The following is a 22,260-nucleotide window of genomic DNA, read 5'->3' as shown; positions in this document are numbered from 1 at the left end:
CAGAGAACTCCGGTGCTCATTAAGATTTGAGGAGTGAAGAGAACATACATTATACATAATGAGAAATGTGGCTAGAATTAGGTTAAATGGGTAATTTGTTTATTTGTTTCTGTGTCTCTTAGTTACTCCATCAAAGCAATACCAAAAAAAAAAAAGAAAAATACATGTACTATTATTTATTAATTATTTATGAAAAGCTGGCAGTGTTCTCAGCCACTCAGTACAGTCCACTCAGTACAGTCCCTCCCCAATCTAAATGGACAGACAAAATGGTTCAAGTCACCCTGGCTGTCTAAGAGCTTGCAGTTTATTTTTAGTGGGGGGTAACAGCACATCTTATTTAGGTGAACAGACACTAATAGGCTTAATGAGCAAATGATGTTTTTAGGAAGGATTTGAAAGGTTGAAATCACAAGCTAGACTGTGACTCAGAGGACACACCTGTGCTGGGAATAAGACAGTCTGGGATACCCAGATGAGGGATAATTAAGGAATTAGATCAGGTGATCAAGAAGCGTGAGGGAATGGGTGGATCTAAGGCTCCACTCTCTGACATAGCCAGTCTGTGCAGTTGAGCCAGCAGATAAATGTTGTAATTTGTTGATGGACTAGGTCAGCTACAAATTATTACTCCTCCCAGTCCCTGGGGAAGCCAGAAAGGGTGACGCTGCAGCACAATGCCTCCTGGGGCTGCTTCGGGGGTGGAGCATCTTACACTCCACCCTTGCTTCAGAGTGTACTTAAAGGCACAATCTAGCCCTTATAATAATGCATATTATAAAAACTGAATGCCACTGGTATTTATGGCAGGGCTAGTCAATTGGTGACTGCAAGCCAAATCGAGACTGCCAGATGCTTTTGAACAGACCTCGAAATCTTTTTATTTACTTATGGTTATTGTTATTGTATTACTATTATTATTTTCTCTGTAGTCTGGACCTTGACTATACCGTGACCAAGAAATTTGGACCTCGACAAAAAATAATTGACTACCCCTGATTTACGGTATGGTAAGTACTGTAGAAGTATGAGAGTGAAATACACTAAGAGACTGTGACTTGTATAGAATAAATGAATTCCATTCATCTTGAAATACACCTAAAGCAAATCTCCGTTATGTTTTAATGTATAACTCCAGTCATGAATTTCAGAAAGAAAGTGTCCATTACATAGTGAGCTTTATTTTCCTCTTTAAGGCTTAAGGCTTGGAAACCTTTGTCATAAATGAATATTCAGTATGTGGTTTAACAAGGAGAAATGGAGAGCTAATCAGTAACACAAGTACAAAAGTATATAATTAACATTAGCTTATTGTTTTCAGTACATTAATACAGAATCTCTGTATACAGTCCCCTGAGCAAAATAACTGCTGATTATAGTCCAAGTGCAGGCCAGATAGTGAATGTAGCCTAATAGCCCAATCTTGCATTGAGACCAATGGGACTAAAGCTACTAATGTGTATGTAGGATTGGGCCCTAAGACTTTTAAACCCATGGATTAGCATTCTGGACCACAGCTGCAATAAACACTAAGCCAGGAACATTTGACTTGCTGGCAATAGCCATCAAGCCAAAATTTTAGGTTGAAATCCTTACCCTATTGAGGTCAACAGGAGTTTTGCCAATGACTTGAAAGAGGCTGGAATTTCACCTTGAGACTCCAGAGCAAAAAGACTAGTTGTTTTGTGGGACTTGGGGTCAGATCATGAGCTGGTATGGCTGTGCTTGGTTCAGTCATGAGGAGAAGAGATAAAGGTATCTTACTGACCTGTGCTCTCATGATTCTTCCCTGGTGCTTGGCCAGTGCCCACTTTAATTAGAGCATCTTAGGACTGTTTTAAGTTACACCAAACTGTCCATTGGGCCATTCTGTCACAATGAATAACCAAAAGAAGTAGTATAGCATTCATAATGGGAGAAAAGGAAGTATGACAATGGTGTCCCTGGACCTCAGCAATCCTTGGATGTCAGAACGGCCTCAGGGTTGTTAGCAACTAGTGCAAGTTAACTTTGTCCCTAAACCTGACCAACACACACAGATTGCTCCAGGATCAGGAGATACGAAGGTACCTTAAAGGCACCTTTGTGCCCTGCTTCCCCATCCTGAGCTTTTGGAAACATTCCCTGGCCATAGCTCAAGATCTGGTAGGAAAGTCTCTTTCCAATAATTTAGCCCAGAGTTAAATGAGTACACAAAGTACAAGGCAGTGGAGAACAGACTCAGCGTAAACAACTTATGAGAAACATATGGGCTGCAATTTGGAAGAATTTACACGTAGCGATATGTTAACAGAAATCAGGATGCAAATGTTTAGCAAAGAGGAACAGAGCTAAAGTGTTCAAAAATCACCGGGAGAGAGCCACCACTGGTATAAAGCAGTTTGATTCTATTATCAGTTTATGCCATCTGAGGATCTGACCCACCATTAGAAATTAATAATTCCACCAGCTCTAATTCCTTGTGGTTATAATATTGAATGTAGTTACCAATGCACATTGTGTGCTTTTCTCAGTATTTCATTAGTGGGCTTTGTTTTTATCCAGCCCATGGCTGTGACGCTGGGATACTGACAAAAAAAAAGATCTCCAAGTGATTGATATATCAATATACGCTAAACTTAAAGGAAAGAAGAAGAATATTGTATGTTTAGCGTTCTTGCTGTAGTTTTGGAAAATCCTAAGATAAAGTTAGAATTGACAACGTAGTGCACATCTATTACAAATGGTCAGATTGTACACTTTGATATACCTGGTCTATTCTCACTGACTTCAGTGGGAACTAAGTGTTTTAATCCCAGGGCAGAATGTTCTGTAAACATACAATAGCATTTCAATCAATTTCTTTCCCTTCCCACCAGCAGTTGTGAGATATCAGCAATGAGCTGTCATCCTTCATGTCATCCCTTGGCTGGAAGTCCATTGCAGCAATGCTTCAGCATGCCAGGCCATGCTGTTAACCATTTTAGGCTGTATTTCTGTGAATTGGGGCTGGGTGACTTTCGTTTTTATTTTTCCTTTGCAGTTCACCTTTGAAGACACAACAACCAAATCCTGAGAAGTGTTGAGCACTCACACAGCTCTTATTGAATTCAGTGAGGGAATGAGAGTTGTAAGTGCTCGTGCCTCTCAGGGTTTGGTCTGTTGACTTCAAAGTGAGTTGTAGACTCACCAGACACCTGATCCACATCCACTGAAGTCAATCCAACAGCCTGCCTTGACTTCAGTGGCCATAGGATCAGGCCCCAAGTAGAATTTTCCTGTTAAACAGCTGCCTGTGCGAGTACAGCTGTAGCACATAGCCTTGTGGAGACCTCATTCCTTTGTGTTCTTCTACATCTGGAGAGTGGGACGGCCTGATGCTCTACCAAAGACAGTGGGTGTTAGCAGGTCTGCTAGCTAGCTAGCTCTTTTCTAGAATCTGCTCCTGCCACTGGAGGAGAAGAAACAAGTAGGCCTGGAATCTGCTGCTCTTGTTTTGGGGAAACTTGGGAAGAAGCAAGAGGCCCTTTATCCTCTCCATGTTAAGCTGGTGGTGGAGGACACAAGAGTAGGGCTTGAGAGGAGGGACTGGGAGAAGTGGAACTTATTTTGCAGAGGGGAATGCAACGAAGTGCCAAAAAAGTGAAGGAGCAGTTTGAGCATAAAAGAGTGAGGGAGAGTGCAGCAGACCAGGGACAGGGATGGGCTGCCACACAAATGTTTAGAAGGACAGCAGTTTGTGGATGTGGATCAGCCGCTGTTAGCACGCATGCATGTATTGTGTGCATGTCTGTACATGCACAGTTTACAATAAACCTTTCAAGAAGCCCTTTATTCACATTCACATAGTATAATTAACCACTTTACATCATAAACTTTATATTCATTAAAATTCACATCTCTGAAGAGAGGAGAGCAGTTCTATTGCAGTAACTGCCATTCCTTGAAGGAATGGAAAGAAAATAATGCATGTAACTTCTAGGGCACTGCCGGAGCTTGTGGGGTCATCATCTCACATGCTTTGAACCAGAACATCAGCAACTGGCTTTTACTCCTATTTTCACAGTCCCAAAAGAAGCAAACCAGCAAGTTGTATAAATCGCAGAAAGTGGATTTGATTCCAAACTGGATTTCAGTTTTCACCTGTTCATATGTTATTTGTAATAAGAAGTTTGTACAATGATAGTGGTTTCAGAATATGATTTTGTGGTGTCCTCTTTAATGAAGTTGTAAAAATGGGCCTTTTGAAACATCAGGTGTTGCTGGTTAAGAAGCTGGATTCCGTATGTTCTTCACAGAAAGGAAAGACACATTCATTCTGTAGTGTATTTATGTGTATAAACGATATCATAGGATGAGATTGTTCTGCCACTGAATTTTACAAATTCCTTGTTTGAAATTTGAAGTAACTATTGTCTACATGTAAACTCCTTTGTCACCTATAATGGAAAAAAGTCAGAAGTTAATGAATCATGTGGTATATCCTCTTCCTACAAAATGGCTAACTCATTTGACCTGAGATAAAGGTGCATTGTGGAACTGAAAACCTCGTGTTTATATCATGGGACCCACTGTTCTGTACTATGATATAATATTTTTGCTCTGATAGTATTAGATAGAAGTTGATGTGATACACTCCTTCATTTCCTTCAAATCTCTCATAAAATCCCCAACTAAACTTTTATATCAAATCCACTGCCATTATTTGAATTACTCTGCTGCACCTATTTGTGCATTATAGGATCATATGCTCCATGGCTACATAGGATCAAGACCCGAGAAACTGGTGTGGTTCTGATGTAGAATGGTGAGCAGGGAGAATTTGGGAACTCTAGGAAAGAGATCCTTATATCACTCTGCACCCCAGTGCAAAGAGGTTTTAGGAAGTCCAGAAAGGACTTGCTGCTAGGAGATCATATAGATCTGCAACCATGTGGCTTCACCTGACATTCGACCCAATAGATGGACAGGGGAGCAGCCATGGAGGTCATTCTGATTTGTGGAATATATCTGAGCAACATGTATGAGTTTTTTTCAGGTCACAGAAGACCCATTGACTCTTTTAAAACAGGACATCACTCTTGGAGTCACCCAATTCCCATGGGCTGATCTTGCATGCATTTCAATATGTCAATAGCACATTGATTGAATAGGGTTAGGAACAGAATTTTCAAATGTCAACTGAAAAATGCTGGACCTTTTCAAAAGAAAACCCTAAAGTGAAAGTGAAAGGATAAGTGTTGAGGTTAATTTGCATTTACAATGCAATACAACATAGCAATTTATTAAACAATTCTTGGGGCTGGACTCTTAGGTTTGCCAATCCTCCAGGATTGTCCTGAAGTCTCCAGGAATTAATAATTAATCTTTCAATAAAGATGACGTCATGTGACGAAACCGCCAGGAATACATCCAACCAAAATTGGCAACCCTAGGCTGGATCCTGGAGTCATTATTCTGGTGAAGCTCCCATTGACAGCTGCACCATCCGCACCAAAGATCTACTTACTTAATTTTTTCGATCTGCATATGAAATATGAGACCATGAATACTAGGAACATCACAGAACCCACAACGATCAGCACCACCTGCAGCAAGTTCAGCAGCTTGATTGGAGTGATCACTTTCGATCTGAACATTGTTGCCTTCTCATCGTCAATAATGGCCGTCTGAAAGAGTGCAAAAGCATTTATAGTTGAAGTATGCAAGTCCTTTCTCACTGAACATATACATGTTATAGGCAGTGTGATGGCATATAATGTTAACATATATATGGATTCAAGGGCTAGATCCACAAAGTGACTTGCCCCTTGCAATATGCAGCATTGCAAGGCCTAACTGTTGCCCAGCCACCTGGTGGAATCCACAGCCCAAGTTTGGTGCCCAGTCTCCCTACACAGAGGGATAGGCACCTAGGAATGGGAATCCGCAAAAGTCAGCTTGCTGAGCATGGAGCTGCCAGAGCTAGACAATGGGAAATACCAAGGAGAGGATTGGGTCCTAAGCCCCTCCCCATAAGGGATTTAGGCATCTAAATCCAGGTGGGGGGGGGGGGCTGTCACTGACTGGGATTCTCGATTGTGAACCCCCTCCTGGAGCTAGGTGTGTAAGCCTAACTTTTTACTTGCAAACTAGTTTTATCCCAATGGTTAGAGCACACATCATGGATGTGGCAGAACTGGGTTCTATTCCCTCTCTGCCTGACATGGAGAAGGCATTTGAATTTGGATCTCCCCATCTCAGGAGAATGCCTCAATCACTACTACCACCACCACCTCCTCCTCCAGCTGTCTTGTGCTGAAAATGCTTGCTTGGTCGAACCCCACTGGTGAGACAGGTCGGTCAGCACCTACTTTGAGGAACCTGCTGAGGCCCAGATATGAGATTAGTGCCTGAGGGCCTAGAATGAGGCATCTGTGCTCATGCTCACTGGAGAAACTTAGGCACCCAGGGAACTTTAACACTGGAAATTTAGTCACTCAGGACTTTAGGTGCTTACAGTGCTAGGCAACAACTGAGTGGGGGTTTTGAGGATCTCAGTGACCCTTATATTGGACTTAGGCACCTGAAGTGGAAGTTAGGAGTCTAACGTCTTTTGTGAATCTAGCTATATTTGCCTAACTTCAGGCAAATAAGACTGAACGTTTTGGCTCTGGATCTTTTTTGGTAAATCGCCTAGATTATTTCTAATAAAGAGGAAATAATTAGAATGATTAATAGATTGAAAACATACTAACCTCATTCAGCCAAAGAACAGGAAAAATATAGGATTTTGTAAGTTTTGATAAAGCACTGTAAAAATATTGAATAAAAAAGTTAAAACAATCATAATATATTATTTACACATTCCACAGTCACAATTTCCATTTAGCAATTTCTCATCCCCCTATAATCTGCCGCTTTGCTGAAATTGTCAGGAAGTACAATTTTTATGTGTTCAGGTGGGAAACCTCCAGTAAATTCAAACAATAGCATTCCTATGTAGAAAGTATACAGTTAACTACAGCAATTATGCATACTGTCTTCCATCTAGCACTCTGGGTGTGAAAAAGTAGATAGATAGATAGATAATGTCTGTATGATCAATCTATATGTTTATTATACTAAGCATAATTGTTTCTCCTCTACCTTGCCCTCCCCAAACCCATTTTTCATATCTGTCTGTTGTTTTTCATGAGAAACTTAGATTGCAAACACTTGTGGGGTTGGAGGCGGCTCTTTGTCTGTCTTCTAAATTAAATGTGTGTACAGTACATAGAGTCCCATAAGATTTTGATCCCCGACTGAGGCCTGTAGGTGCTACCTGATAGAAATAATAATTTTGAAAAAGTATGTGTGTATGTACAGTGGATACATTTAAAAGGTTCCTTCAATTTTAAAAGATTCTACTAGCTTGAGAAATATATTTTATACTTAAAATAGGGACCATGAATGGAACCAGTAATCTCTTTCAAAGCATTAAGTACATATGCACATCTGTGAGTGTATTTATTAGCACTGATTGGGAACTTTTGAACAAACCATTTTTTTTGTCAAAAAATGCCTGTTTGTTCAAACTGAAATGGTTTGTTAAACAGTGCCAAATTCAACACAACAACTGACAAAAAAAGTTTGCTAAAAATGAATTGAGAATTATCCAAACTTATAGACCATATAGAACCAGGAAGTTTCCATTTTAGGATTTGAAATTACTTCTTATTTCTAAATTTTAATAAAGTCACAATAAAGGTAAAGGAAAAGCAAAAATTTGACTCTGAAATGAAACTTTTCAAAATTATTGAAACAAACCAAAAAATGTTTGAATTTTTGTTTTATAAAACTGTTTGAGATTTCAATTTCACATCCTAATTCGAGATGAGAAAACTTTTTGAAATATCAAAAATTCTTATGTGATGGGAAAGCTATTTCTCACCTAGCCCAAATATTTATATATATATATATATATATATATATATATATATATATATATGCATGCACAATAATGGGATCATTCCAAGACTAATGTATGCATACAAGCATATATATTTTTTCCATACAGTTTTCAGTGAGAATGACTTTTGATTTAAATTAAGGTAAATCAAACAATGAAGAACAAAAGTAAAGATTCTCTTTTGAAAAAGCATACTTTGTGTCTCCCATGTAACATGTTGCTTCAACTGTCTCACATAATGGTATCAGTTATCTTTTTCACTGGCAGTGTTTTGTAATGATCATATTATGCACAATCTCCATATATTATCTAATTCTGTTTTTGCTTCTCTTCCCATGTATTGTTTATAGATTCATATTGTGACTACAGGTTCTGATCCAATGCCCATTGTAATTAATGGGAGTCTTTCCATTGACCTCAATGGGCATCAGATCAGGCCCCTAGTGCATGCCAGGCATTCCCAAGACTTCTGAAATTTGAATTCTACTTGCAAATGTTTGAGTTGAAGGACATTTTAAAAAATATCAAAATATAAGCAAATTTTCTAAATTAAAAACAGGGAACATTTAATGACATTTACAAATATTTGGTTTTCCTTTTTAATGAGCTACAGAGCAGGTTGAAATTTTTTATATGTATATTTATATTTATTTCAGATTGCAATGGATTTACGAACTTGTTAGAAAGTGTTCTAATATTCTATTTCATAAAGCTCCCTTTTGGGTGATATAAGAAAATACTGAAGTGCAGCAAAAGAATTAGGCACTCGACCTTGGAAGTTGCAGAACACTCCGCCCTTAATCCAGCAAAGCACATAAGCATATGATTCACTTTAAGTACCTGAGTAATCTCACTGAAATCATTGGGACTATTCACATACTTAAAATTATGCACATTTAAGTGTTTTGCAGGATCAAGGACAAAATATGTATTATCCTGCGGGACAGACCCCTAAGTCTCCATTAACATAATTCAATGTTGTTTATAAAAGTAAATAGTATTCATTGTTGGGCTTGATCAATGGATTAAATTCAGAACTGGGGTGGCAGGGTGGAATCATCAAATGATTCTTCTCCTGAAGTCTCAGGAACCACTGAGATTAAGTATTAATTGCTGTTTTCATTAATAGTAATATTGTGAGCCCAGGTCCTCAACTGCTCCCAGTCCCGCCACCCACCAATTCCCAAAGGATGTTCAGCACTCAGGGATACCCTAGCCATGTATCCTATGCCAACTGCTGAGATGTGAGCTGTATAGGAACTACTACATTGCTCCACTCTACCCAAGGATTTACCAATGCTAGGACTCTTCAATGAGCTGGTTTAGGAATACAAACACATAGCTGCCATTCTGCAAAACTGAGACATACTGTCATAATACTGTCATTATGAAATGTACATTTAATATTTAGATTATATTTATTGTAACTCTAGCAAGCATTTTTGTAGAGCCAGCCACTCGAACTACAAAAGGGCTAACAAACAAAATATTGTTCCTGAGTTTTAGAAATAAAAGACAGAGAAAACACTTACTCGATTTTTGATACAGGCTTCACCAATATGTTTATTTGCAGCTTTTTGGCAAATCGTAATGTAAACCCAGTGGTCTAAAGAAAGAAAGAAAGAAAAGGAGAAAACTTAAATTAAACAAAAGCAACTAAACAACCACAATGAATTTAGTGCTCGTGATGCGGGCTAATACAAGCTTCAGTCTGGAATAGTGCTTCAGAGAAACTTGAATTGCCACTGTTCATGAACTTCTTTGCCATTGAGATTCCCTCGAGAGGCTAAAGGGACATTTTATTCTCCATGCCCATTCTGTTCTTATGTCTTTATTGAGATGACGAGCAACAATGTAGACTAATACTAGAGCTATTTTCCATCAGAAATTATGATTTGATTAAATCAAAATACTTTGCAAGAATATATCAATTTCATCAAAATTTTTGGCAGGAAATTATTGAAATGTTTTGTTTCAATAAAGACAAAGTGTTTCATTCTGATAAGGTCAAAACTAGGGTTGGCCAAAAAAGAAGAATTCCAGTTAATGAAAACTGAGATTTTTGAAATTTTTTTCATTCTGTCTTGAAACGAAAAAGAGACCGCTTGAATTTTTTCACCAAAAAAATTGTAAGAAAGATGTTCCTTTCCCCGCAGCATAGCCAAGTGGCCAGGGCACTCGTGAGGGATGTGGGAGATTCAGGTTCAAGTATTTCTTCTTTCTGATTTATATCAGGACTTGAAGCTTGGTCTACCACATACATGGGGAATGCCCTGAGCATCAGGCTATTGACTATTCTGCTCTCACGCTCACTTCCCAAAAATACCATCCTGAACTGATACACTGCTATGAAAATTTTCACTCCTAACCAAAAAAATGTCAGAAAATTCACAACCAGCTCTAGTCAAAATATTTCATTTAGATATTTTAATGTTTATGTTATAATCCATTATATTATAATTTATAAGGTCAAAATTAAATATTTCTAAATATTTTGTTTTGTGAAAAATTCCAAGATTTCGACTTCCCATCCCAATTCAGGACGCACCCAAATTTTGAAGTGTCAGAATTTCCATGCGGTGAAATCTCCATTTTTCAACCACCTCTAATTAATACCAATTGCAGAGATGGTTTTTGTGGACATCTGTGTCTTAGAAAGAGAACTGAGACTCACAACTAGTTTCTCAGACACACAGGTTAATCTTAAACTTCATCTTAAAGGTCAAAAGTTTCAATATCATCTGTTCAGTTTTTCCCCCACCTTAACTTGTTTTTTTAATTATTCTGCCAGGTTTCAATCCAGCATAAAAAGTGTTTCATTTTAAGTATGTGAATAGCTGGATTGAAATAATTCAATAGGACTGCTCACATGCTTAAAGTTAAGCACATGCTTTGCAGGACTAGGACCTAAGTATAGAGAAAATTGAAGCTGATTAAAATCAGATGTGCAACAACAATGTTTTTATTGGGATTTTTCACAGTTGCAAAAGTGTGACAATCAAATACACTCTAGAATCAGATAAATGAAAGGCTTCATTGTTACAGTCATTTATTTGGATGGCAGAACAGGCTGTACTTCATTTACTTGGTCAACTTAAACTATGACTGCAGTTTAGATGAGAATTACTACTTAATGAAACCAACAAAATCAAAACATATATAAAACACAACAAAAATAGATGAACTCTGTAGGAGATAACTTAAGGAGGAGTATACAACAACTTTGGCTTAAACACAACTTTGGGCCAGATCCTGAGCTTGTGTAAAGTAGAGTAGCCTCATTGACTTCAATAGAGTTATGCTTATTTACATCAACTGAAAATGTGGTCCCAACAGATTTTGCACCCACCGTGGAAGAAATTCTGAAATGTATGGCATACAACTATAAGACCACATGATGCCACATTCATCATTGTACATTATATGTACATAGAATAGCGACCATAGAACAAGACGATCATATTTGACACCATAACTCATAGCAAAAATTGTGGTCACCAAACTATCATACTATGTGGTTATTACATATAGCATATGTTTGCCTAAAAAAGGTCATTTGATTCTATATTTCTCTATATATCTGTTTATGATTTACATATGAGTTGGTTTCATGTGGAGTGAGAAGTTGAATAGTATTGTGAAGAAACGTTTGTATTTTGTGCTGGAAGAAAGACAATTTGGCAATGTAGAATGCAAGTAGCAAGAGTTTAAAAAGCATGATCTGTGTAACAATTTATTCCTACAGCATCTTAAAGTATCCCTTTTTCAATCAGAGTGCGCAAAAACAGACTCTTTGAACCAATTCTCTCAGAATGTGAATGGTCCATATAAAATGAAATCCATGCATAGTTTTGTAAAAACCAAAACCTAACTGAGATTTTGCCAACCCAAATTGACCCTAATCTGTCAATTATAGAGATGGGTCAAAATTAACGCTTTTATGTGAGCCTCCAAACTTTGGAGGTCAGAAAAAGACAGGGCTTAATTCTAAACCCCATTTGATGGGGTTCCGCAAAACCCAAACACCAAAGTATGGGCTCTTCTGATCATATTTGAAATGAATCAGTATTATAATTACACTGCAAAGCAATACTGCGCATGGTTATCAAGAAGCAAATACTGTAAATGTTGGCTTACCGGCTCTACATCTAAAAAGGTCTCGTGTTCATCCTTATTTGGACTCAATCCTTCGATATCCTCAGACACATCGTCACTTGCATACAGAAAATGGGGAAGTGTAATATACACTGGTTTTCCTATTATAAAAGGACAAACAAATTCGGAAAGTCAAACCTTAGTCTGGTCTCTCTTATTGAAGTACATCATATATATATATATATATATATATATATATATATATATATATATAGGCACACATATATATGTACTTCAATATATATTTGTGTGTGTCTGTATATGTGCAATATACACAAAAAAATACACATTCATTATGAAGATTTACTAAACCTAAAGCACAGAATTATCTACGTGTCAATAGGTCTATGATCCTATTGGCATGTAGATAATTTGCATGGGTAAGATTAATTCCTGTTAAAAATATAGCATATGGACCAGATCTCCAGTGGGTGTAAGTTTACTCCAGTGGAACTACACTGAGTTAAAACAGCTGCTGCTCTTGCCCTTTATATGCACATAGAGTTATCATACCATGTATATGAGATCTCACAGAGACAAGGGATAATTTAGCCCTGAATATGTAAAGAGTATTGATATGTCCATCTCTCTCTTCCTTATGCATCTCCGATATTTTTATTTCTTGCATTTGTACCACCTCTGAAGCCAGACATAGCCCCATCACCACAGTCTCTGAGCATCTCCCAAGCATTCATGAATTTATATTCACAATACCTCATTCAGGTAAAGGAGTATTCAAATCCCCATTTCAAGAACTGATGTCTCAGAGAGATTAAGTTATTTGCCCAAGGTCACACAGAAATCGTGGCAGAGTCAGGAACTGAATCCAAGGGTATGTCTACACTGCTGGCAGCACTGCCAGCAGTGCAGGATCAATTTTGCGGGTTCAATTGAGTGGCAGTGAAGGTTCGATCTATCAAACCCAGAAGTCGATGCTGGTAATCCACCCTGGCAAGAAGAGTAGCGCTGCGTCAATGGGAGCGCATTTCCCATTGGCGCAACGCAGTGTGGACACCATGGTAGGTAGACGTGAGGAAGTCGATGGGAGATACACAAGCTACATACAGTATAGCTTGCGTATCTCCCGTTGACTGCTGCCGAAATCCGCGATAAGTGTAGACCAGGTCTTAGTCTCTTGAATCCAACCTTAACTACAAACCATCCTTTCTCCCAGTTTGGATTAGTGACATCTTATTATTATACCTTCTTTGCAGGCACTAATGTCCAGAGCTCCAGATGCTGTGCAATTCTTTGACAGAACAGTTTCTGTGCAGAAGCAAACATTTTCTGGAGTTTCAAGAGGAGATGCAAATGCTGCACGAGGAACTGTAAAACGATACAGGGGGATTTCCTTCACAATCTGCTCACTGTCAAATATGCCATATATAGATCTGAATATAAAAGAGAAATATTTCATTTGTCTCTTGTTTAAATTGTATTATAGGTGTTTTGGTTGCTAATACACATTCATGTCTGATACTTTATAGAGACTTCCTACCTTTCTCTTTTTTTAAATGATAAAGCACTGTTGAGATCTGTTTGGGTGATTCCTGGGTTAGCAGTTTGTGGAACTGCCCAGACAATGGCATAGAGTATACGACATTTCCAAAAAAAGAGACACAGGCAGTGGTGACTTTATAAATCTCAGGAAAAACTTCCTAAGTGTAAGAACTGTAGGACAATGGGAAAAACTGCCTAGGGAAGTCATGGAATCTCTCACTGGAGGTTTCCAAAATGGGGCTGAATAGCCATCTGTCTTGGATGGTTAAGACACAAAAAATCCTGCATCTTGGCTGGGGGTTAGACTACATGACCCTCACAGTCCCTTTTAACTTCATGGCTAAGAACATAAGAACAGCTATATTGGGTCCATCTAGCCCAGTATCCTGTTTTCCAACAGTGGCCAATGGCAGGTGCTTCAGAGGGAATGAACAGAACAGATAATCATCAAGTGATCCATCCCATCACCCATTCCCAGTTTCTGGCAAACAGCAATCCCTGTCTAACCTGGCTAGTAGCCATTGATGGACCTATCCTACATCAATTTATGTAGTTCTTTTTTGAACCTTGTTATAGTTTTTGATTTCACAACATCTCTGGCAAGGAGTTCCACAGGTTGACTGTGTGTTGTGTGAAGAAATACTTCTCTTTGTTCTTTTTAAACCTGATGCCTATTAATTTCATTTGGTGACCCTTAATTCTTGTGATGAGAAATAGTAAATAACACTTCCTTATTTACTTTCTCCACACCAGTCATGATTTTATAGACCTCTGTCATATGCTCTCTTAATCATTTCTTTTCCAAGCTGAAACGACCCAGTCTTATTAATCTCTCCACATATGGAAGCTTTTCCATACCCCTAATCATTTTAGTTGCCCTTTTCTTTACCTTTTCTAATTCCAATATATCTTTTTGAGATGGGTCGACCAGATCTGCACACAGTATTCAAGATCTGGACATACCATGAATTTATAAAGAGGCAATACAATATTTTCTGTCTTATTATCTATCTCTTTCCTAGTGATTCTCAACATTCTGTTAGCTTTTTTGACTGCCACTGCAATTGAGTGGATAGTTTCAGAGAACTATCCACAATGACTCAAAGATCTCTTTCTTGAGTGGTAACAGCTAATTTAGACTCCATCATTTTATATGTATAGATGGGATTACATTTTCCAGTGTGCATTACTTTGCCTTTATCAACATTGAATTTCATCTACCATTTTGTTGCCCAGTCACCCAGTTTTGTAAGATCCCTTTGTAACTCTTCACAGTCTGCTTTGCTCTTAACTATCTTGAGTAGTTTTGTGTTATCTGCAAATTTTGCCACCTCACTGTTTACCACTTTTTCCAGATCATTTATGAATATATTGAACATTACTAGTCCCAGTACAGATCCCTGGGGGACACAGCTATTTACCTCTCTCCATTCTGAACACTGACCATTTATTCCTACCCTTTGTTTCCTATCTTTTAACCAGTTACTGATCCAGGAGAGGACCTTCCCTCTTATCCCATGACTACTTACTTTGCTTCAGAGCCTTTGGTGAGGGACCTTGTCAAGGCTTTCTGAAAATCTAAGTACACTATATACACTTTTCCACATACTTGTTTACCCCTTCAAAGAATTCTAATAGATTGATGAGGCATGATTTCCTTTTATGAAAACCATGTTGACTCTTCCCCAACAAATTGTATTCATCTATGTGTCTGATAATTCTGTCCTTTACTATAGTTTCAACCAATTTGCCAGGTACTGAAGTTAGGCTTACCAGCCTGTAAATGCCTCTGGAGCCTTTTTAAAAATGGGCGTTACATTAGCTATTCTCCAGGCATCTTGTACAGGAGCTGATTTAAATGATAGGTTACATACCACAGTTAGTAGTTCTGCAATTTCACATTTGAGTTCCTTCAGAACTCTTGGGTGGATACCATCTGGTCATTGTGACTTACTACTGTTTAATTTATCAATTTGTTCCAAAACCTCCTCTAATGAAACCTTTATCTGGGACAGTTCCTCAGAACTGTCACCTAAAAAGAATGGCTCAGATTTGGGAATCTCCCTCACATCTTCAGCTTTATCTTCCTTGAGTGCTCCTTTAGTATCTTGATCATCCAGTGGCCCCACTGGTTGTTTAGCAGACTTCCTTCTTGTGATGTACTTAAAATAATTTTGCTTTTACTTTTTTGAGTCTTTGGGTAGTTGTTCTTCAAATTCTTTTTTGGCCTTTCAAATTATATATTTATATGTCACTTGCCAGAATTTATGATCCTTTCTATTTTCCTCAATGAGTTTTTTATTTTTATAGCCTCTCTAATCTCCCTGAGCATTTCACAGTTACTATCACCATCCTGGTCAGGTGATCAGTAGTCTATCTATGATATATAGTATATCTATGATTCTATAATATAAAATATAGAAACACAGACAAAAATATATAGTTAAGAATAAATGTATAAACAACTCCTTCCCTGGCACACATCTACAGAACCTGTTGTGATGAAATGTTTTAAGTCTTTCAGAGTCATTGTTTCTGCCTGGCTATGTAGTGGAAATGTTTTAAGGCTATGTTAGACGTGTGACTTTTTTTCCCCGTGATATAGTGATACTAGTATAAGCCCTAGTATGGATGTAGTTCTAACAGTATAAATATGCTTTATACTTGTATAGCTCATTTCACTTGGCAAACTGGAATAAGGTATCCCGGTATAAACCCTTTTATACTGATATAGCTGTATCCAGGGGGGAGAGGTTGCTACTGTAGGTATAGTTATTACTGGGGTATAGTTAAAGCAGCAAAACATTCTAGTATAGACAAGCCCTTAGAAACAAGCAGTGTTGCAGTGTCCTATAGCGCATCCAAAATGACCTTCCCTAGCTGATGAGACTAGGCCAGAATTTAGAGAGACCCTGTGTGGTACTACCACAGTAACCAGGAGGAAGATGTTATAATTAGTTGATCTGAGAACTAAAGAACCACACAGGGTCCAACAGCCTGAATAAAGAGTGTTTCTCTTCTTCGCCAGATACACGAAAAGCCCTTTGCTGTGATTTGGCAGATTTCAGTTTTGAGGTCCAAGCTGCTCCAAGACAAGAATTTGATTTATAAACATTGATCTTTTCCAATGCAATTTTAAAAGTAAATGACTCATTTCAAATTCCGGTAAAGAAGAAAAAGTTAATTCCAGACACTGAAAATCAAAGTTGAGCCTGCAAATGTGTCTCCTGAAAGAATTAAACTACAGTTGCCTTGAAATCTATTGAACAGTGTTTGTAACAATCCCACTGGAGTATTCAGGGACATTGTATGGCAAAAGCAGAAAGGCCAGATTGAAAAAAAACCAAAAACCCTGCAAAGAAATGTTTTAAATTTTTAATTTTTTAAATTTATTTTGGGTAATATACATCATATTCTCAGATAAAGCAATTGAACTATGAAGGGTGAAATATACCCATGTACATGGCCCGTGCATCAGTTAAGTTCCACATAAGCCTTCAAAATAATGCTTAAATACCTGATGCTAGCACTATGCACGTGGGTGAATTGTATTCTAAGGGCATGACTACACAGCAAGCGGCTGCCTGTGGCAGTGAGTCTCACAGCTGGGTCTATAGACTTGGGCTTGCAGGGCTCATGCTATGGTGCTAAAAATAGCTGTGTAGACATTTGGACCTGGGCTGGAGTGTGGGCTCTGACACCTAGGCAACGGGGTGGGCTTCTGAGCCTGAGCCTGAATGTCTACACCGCAATTTTTAGCACCGAAGCGCAATCCTGAGTCTGTAGACCTGGGCTCTGAGACTCACTGTTGCGACTGCTGCTTGTCATGTAGATATACCCTACGGGCCAAAATCTGCAACCCTAATACTGAGCATTACTTGTGTGAGTAGTCCCTTTGAACTCAATGCGCCTGAGTCTCTTCTCACTTGTACTAGTGTAACTATGATCTTCTGTAGAGTTACTACTGAATTACACCAGCATACATTATTAGCAGCTCAGATGCATTGCAGCTACAAATACAAATGAGGGTGGCAGAATCAGCCTTAATTAGGAAATCATGAACACAGCAGATTCACCTGTTTACTTTAAGGCCAAAGGTTTGGTTATTGCATTACTGCAATGACCTGAGACCAAGCAGAGCAGTTTCAGTATCTGTCTTAAATAGGTTTTCAAAGAACATGATTTTTGGTGTGCACAGATAGGAATATGTGCACAACATGGATATCTCCAAGTGTCCTACCTGCAAATATCAGAGGAAAAGAAGCGCAGGATCCGGTCCTTCTTTACAAAAGGAGGAAATGATGCACCATCTGTGTACAAAATGAAATAAGAGCTTGAATGAAATGCCACTTTTATTACATGAGATCGTTGATAATGCCACATTGAGCCAGGGCCTTTTCCATAAATTTCTGACGAAGGAAGATAAATCTAGTGCTTGGGCACACAAAGATTTCCACAAATTATAGGGTAAGTCTTGTTTACTATTATAAACCTAATTTAGAAACCCCCTCTAAAGTCCCTAATATTAATCTAACGTCTTTTAATTTTAAATTTGGTTTATATAGTCTGTGGTGAGCAGGCAATAACTTTAGCAAATATGAGGGTATGTGGACAAGCTATGGAGCACATAAAAGTATTAATTGGGGCTCCCTGCTGTCTAGTAGATTCAACTCCCAGGTTTGTGTGGCTAGAAGGTTGGAGACCTGATTATCAGACATGAGCATCCTATTGATTCAACTGGAATTATGGATGCTCAACACTTCTAAGCATCATATCCTTAGGTTTTTTAACCCCATGCTTCTAACTACATATACACTTAATATCACTAGCACCATCCCACTGAAGATGGTTCCTGCCCAGCAGGAAGCTCTAACAAACCTCTAACCAATACATTTTCTGGATCCTATAACAGCTTCTTTTATTGTTTTATACAGCATCCATCAAAGAGGCATGAATACTTCTCTGATATATTTGCATCCTCAGCCTAGATGACAGGAGCAAGGAGATTCTCTTATAGACCATCCTCAACCTCTATTACCAGCAGGGCCTTTTCTTATCCGAGCTCAGATTCTATCCAACCACAAGGGTGTGCGCTGTTCCTAAATCCTGACAGTCTAGGAAATGGGAAAACCTGACTCACTATCAAATCCTTGGATGAGAATATTGCCTATTGTGTTTAATTTAAACACTTTGTTTTCTCTAGTAAGGGGAAACAGCTCCACACCGTGATATGAAAGTCCACAAGAGAAGAAGGAATTCTTGCCTTACAAAACTTTGATTTGTAGTTAGCCTAGTTAAACCTAGAGCTAGGTGTTGTGGTGATGTGAGATGGTGTTGTGATGACAAATTGAATTTCCACTGAAAACTGAGTGATAACACGGTGACTACTAGTTATCTCTGGAGGCTGCTAATTTTACTGTTAAATCTTCTGTTCTTTTGCTAGAGTGCTGGGAATTTAAAAGAAAATTTAGAGTCCTTTGACAGTTTAATGCAAGTAATCCCTCCTCCTCCTTACATTCTAGGTTAAGGACAGATTCACAACCATAAAAGAGACAAAGAAAAAGAATTAAAGCAGGTACAATTGGTTCGACTCCATCTCTCGCTACAAAACACTTTCCTTCATTCTCCATCCATATCTTCTCAGATACAGTACCTGACAAGAAAGCAGCTTTCACAGGTGTTGACATGATTTTAGGGTCCTGTTTAATTCTCCAAGCTCATAGTCTCTCTTCTGCAGCCATTGTGAATGTATATGTAGAATCCTTTTTATTCATCAAAAGCGGGTTTATTAACTTCAGTTTATACCTTACCAGAGCCACTGAATCCATTTACCAAAGAACGTATATAGTCTACAGATCTGAAACCTGGTTTCACTATCACAAGGAAGGAAGAGCAAAATAAAGGCAAAGAAGAAAAAGTTTAAAGTCAAAGACAAAAGAAATGAAAAAAGGTCCCAGGACCTAAGAAAACTGCTTAACAAATAATCAGTAGCACAAAATCAGTCCTTCCTGACTCAGCCTTCATAAGAAGCTTCAGCACTTGTAAGCTATTATATCTGAATCAACTATTTGTGCCTTCCTGTAAGGAAAATGCTCTATACTAGCTAGCACTGTACAGTACAAATAAACCTGCTTGTTTTCATACTCTCTGGCTTAAGGCCTATTGAAAAGAGAACTGCAGGTACATATGACATGTGAGATAAAAAACTGCTCAAAGTTTGTTGTGTCCCCTTGTGTTGTTGCTAGGATGGAGTCCCAGGGGGTTAATTTCTTGATCCTCTACTCTTTCCTATCTACCTTCTCCCTTTTTGTCTACATTTAATCTTAGCTACTGCTTTTACAGTGACAATGATAACACAACTGTTCATGCATTTTGACACCTCCATATCCATCCTCGCTTGTTTTGACCAAATGAATTTGTGGCTTCATCTCAACTTACTTCATCTAAGTGTCTCAAAGAAAGAAACATTCCACATATCCTCCAGTGTAATGCTATATCTTTTGTCACTACCCTGGGCTCAGACCCCCATTTGCCTTTATTGTCCATGTCTGTAACACTTTTACTATTGCAACAGCCTTCTCTCTGGCCTCCACGAGCCCTGGCTCACCAGATTCCAACACCTGCAGTATAATGCTTTCTCTGGTGTAATTTTCTGTGAGCCCATTATTTAACTCTTTGTAGCATTTTGAGACAGATTGTATTCAGAAATCACACAAAAAGAAATCTGTTGCATTCTACTGTGCACACAATTAAGGGGGAAAGACTGCTGGAATCTTTTTCCACAGCCCATGGTGTTCTCGCTAAGATGGGAATTTTCTTTTATGGCTGTGAATTTTCTTATGACCAGAACTCAGAAGTGGAAACAAAGGTAAATCTTTACATGAATTTAGATCTTGGATCTCAGTTCTCACATAATACTAGGTAAAGATGCGTTTAACATATATATATCTACATATGCAGAGAAAGGGAGAGAGGCTCACCTGTACCATTGACCATGTCACACTGGCCATCCCAGATGGAAAGAGTACTTTAACGAAAAACAAAAACAAACAAAATCAGTTCCTGGTCATGCCACAAGGTAATCTATTTCATTACCCAGTTAACTACATAAGCCCTGCTACATAGTTGCAATCATTCACTACTGAAGCAGGGCCTGTGTAGCTATGTAAGGGAAGAGGGTTGCTTTCAATATAGAGAAGTTCCTTCCTTGTTACAGGGGGCTGTTGTGATTTGCAGTTCAGATGCAGAATGCTACAGAGTGAATCACTTCCCTTGCTCTTCTCATAGGGGTTTTGGACCTGATTCTCCTCATTTACACCACTATAACTCCATTGACTTTACTGTAACTATTCCTAATGTAAGTGAAAGGAGAAAAGGGAATTTGTTCTTCCTTCCTTTGCATGCTGTTTCCCTTAATTCTAGGCTCAAAAGCACATGTTTTGATCTTTGCAAATGGGGAAACATAACCAAGAAATATGATGAGCTCTCCTAGTTAAAAAAAAAGGATAAAAGGTTAAATGGCCCCTTACAGAAATAAGAATTCCAGTTTAATGGAACTGGAGTCTTTGAAGTGTATGTCCAAAGGTTTCAACGGTATTTGTATTTACATTATGTTGAATCTAGTACTAACAGATCTGTTTCCTAACACTAGCTGGTAGAATATTTGGTAGTGTATAGAGACTTGTCTTAAACAGGGATCAGGTGAGATGGAATATATGAACTTAAATATGTGCTTAATAAGTGTTCACTAACAAAAGCTAATTTTCCAGATGAAAATATAAATAATAACCATGAAAACAAATGGAATGGAAAAATCTCTGAATTTCCACACAACCTGAACAATCCTTCCACTAGTTGTTTTTCTTGTAACTCCCTGTGAGAAGGACTGAAAGATCATTTTGTTTTGGGGATAAAGGCATAATAAAGGTTGCTGTCTATACAAAATCCCTATATCTTCTCTGAAATGCTTCTAGTGACAGTGCATTAGAGGAGTATTTAGATGTAGGGATATGGACAGAATCCACAATAGTTACAATTAACTTCTTCAGAGCAGGCAATTCACAAGGATCAGGAGATTAATCTGCCCCAAAAGTAAATACCTCCTTTATCAGGTTTTATATTGTGATGAATGAATGATTATCAGTGTCTGGAGTTGCCATGACTTTCCAACTTTAATGGCTCCACTATAAAGTAGTCACTTGTTCAATGCATTGAAGAAGGAGGAAGAATAGAAAACAGTGACAACTTCTTTTGGTCAAACTGTATTTAATCATATCCCATGAAACCAGTGGCATAGGGAAAGGGATTAAAAGGATCCAATTGCAAAGGAAAACAGTAGCAACTCACTAGATTACACTATCCATAACTCCCTGAAATTCAAGACCATAACAGAGTTATATGGGCTAAAATAGAGAATATGGTTTTGCCGATCTTAGACCTGATTTAGCATTCATTGAATTAAATGAGTCTTTCCATTGACTGCAATGGGTTCTGAATCAGGCCTTTAATGTCTTGTATAGTCATACCTAGAAAATACATACATTTCTCTTATAAACAATGCTTATGGTACCTTTTGTTTTTATAGGATTGAATTATTCCAGTTTTGCTTATGTCATCTTTCCCATTAAAGACTCTGTACTGTCCATCAGATGTGCCATTATACTGCAAAAGACACAGAGTATAACAGTTTAGTTTTA

The 22,260-nt window shown here is 38.2% G+C and overlaps 1 protein-coding gene and 1 long non-coding RNA gene across 2 annotated transcripts in view; one reads left to right on the top strand and one right to left on the bottom strand.

Moving 5' to 3' along the window:
- Positions 1-1,223: 1,223 nt before the first annotated feature.
- The window catches only part of CD36 (CD36 molecule (CD36 blood group)), a 34,082-nt gene continuing 13,045 nt past the window's right edge, over positions 1,224-22,260 (bottom strand). Inside the window, exons 5-13 of the mRNA XM_067564543.1 lie at positions 22,134-22,225; positions 20,545-20,591; positions 17,805-17,874; positions 13,268-13,455; positions 12,047-12,165; positions 9,442-9,515; positions 6,717-6,771; positions 5,489-5,648; positions 1,224-4,418 (exon numbers count right to left, since the gene is read on the bottom strand). Coding sequence (XP_067420644.1) covers positions 4,396-4,418; positions 5,489-5,648; positions 6,717-6,771; positions 9,442-9,515; positions 12,047-12,165; positions 13,268-13,455; positions 17,805-17,874; positions 20,545-20,591; positions 22,134-22,225 — 828 coding nt within the window. The 3' untranslated portion in view covers positions 1,224-4,395. The remainder of the gene's footprint in view (positions 4,419-5,488; positions 5,649-6,716; positions 6,772-9,441; positions 9,516-12,046; positions 12,166-13,267; positions 13,456-17,804; positions 17,875-20,544; positions 20,592-22,133; positions 22,226-22,260) is intronic.
- On the top strand, positions 17,766-19,768 carry LOC137163979 (uncharacterized). The gene is made up of 3 exons (XR_010922890.1): positions 17,766-18,031; positions 19,087-19,139; positions 19,378-19,768. It is a non-coding gene; the product is annotated as an uncharacterized lncRNA (long non-coding RNA).

The sequence above is a fragment of the Emydura macquarii genome, unplaced genomic scaffold (assembly GCF_026122565.2).
Source record: "Emydura macquarii macquarii isolate MOO-44397 ecotype Brisbane River unplaced genomic scaffold, CSIRO-AGI_Emac_v2 contig_2636, whole genome shotgun sequence".
In the NCBI taxonomy this organism is placed as follows: Eukaryota; Metazoa; Chordata; order Testudines; family Chelidae; genus Emydura; species Emydura macquarii.
Note: the sequence above shows the minus strand (reverse complement) of the source record. Positions and strands in the feature narration are given on the sequence as shown.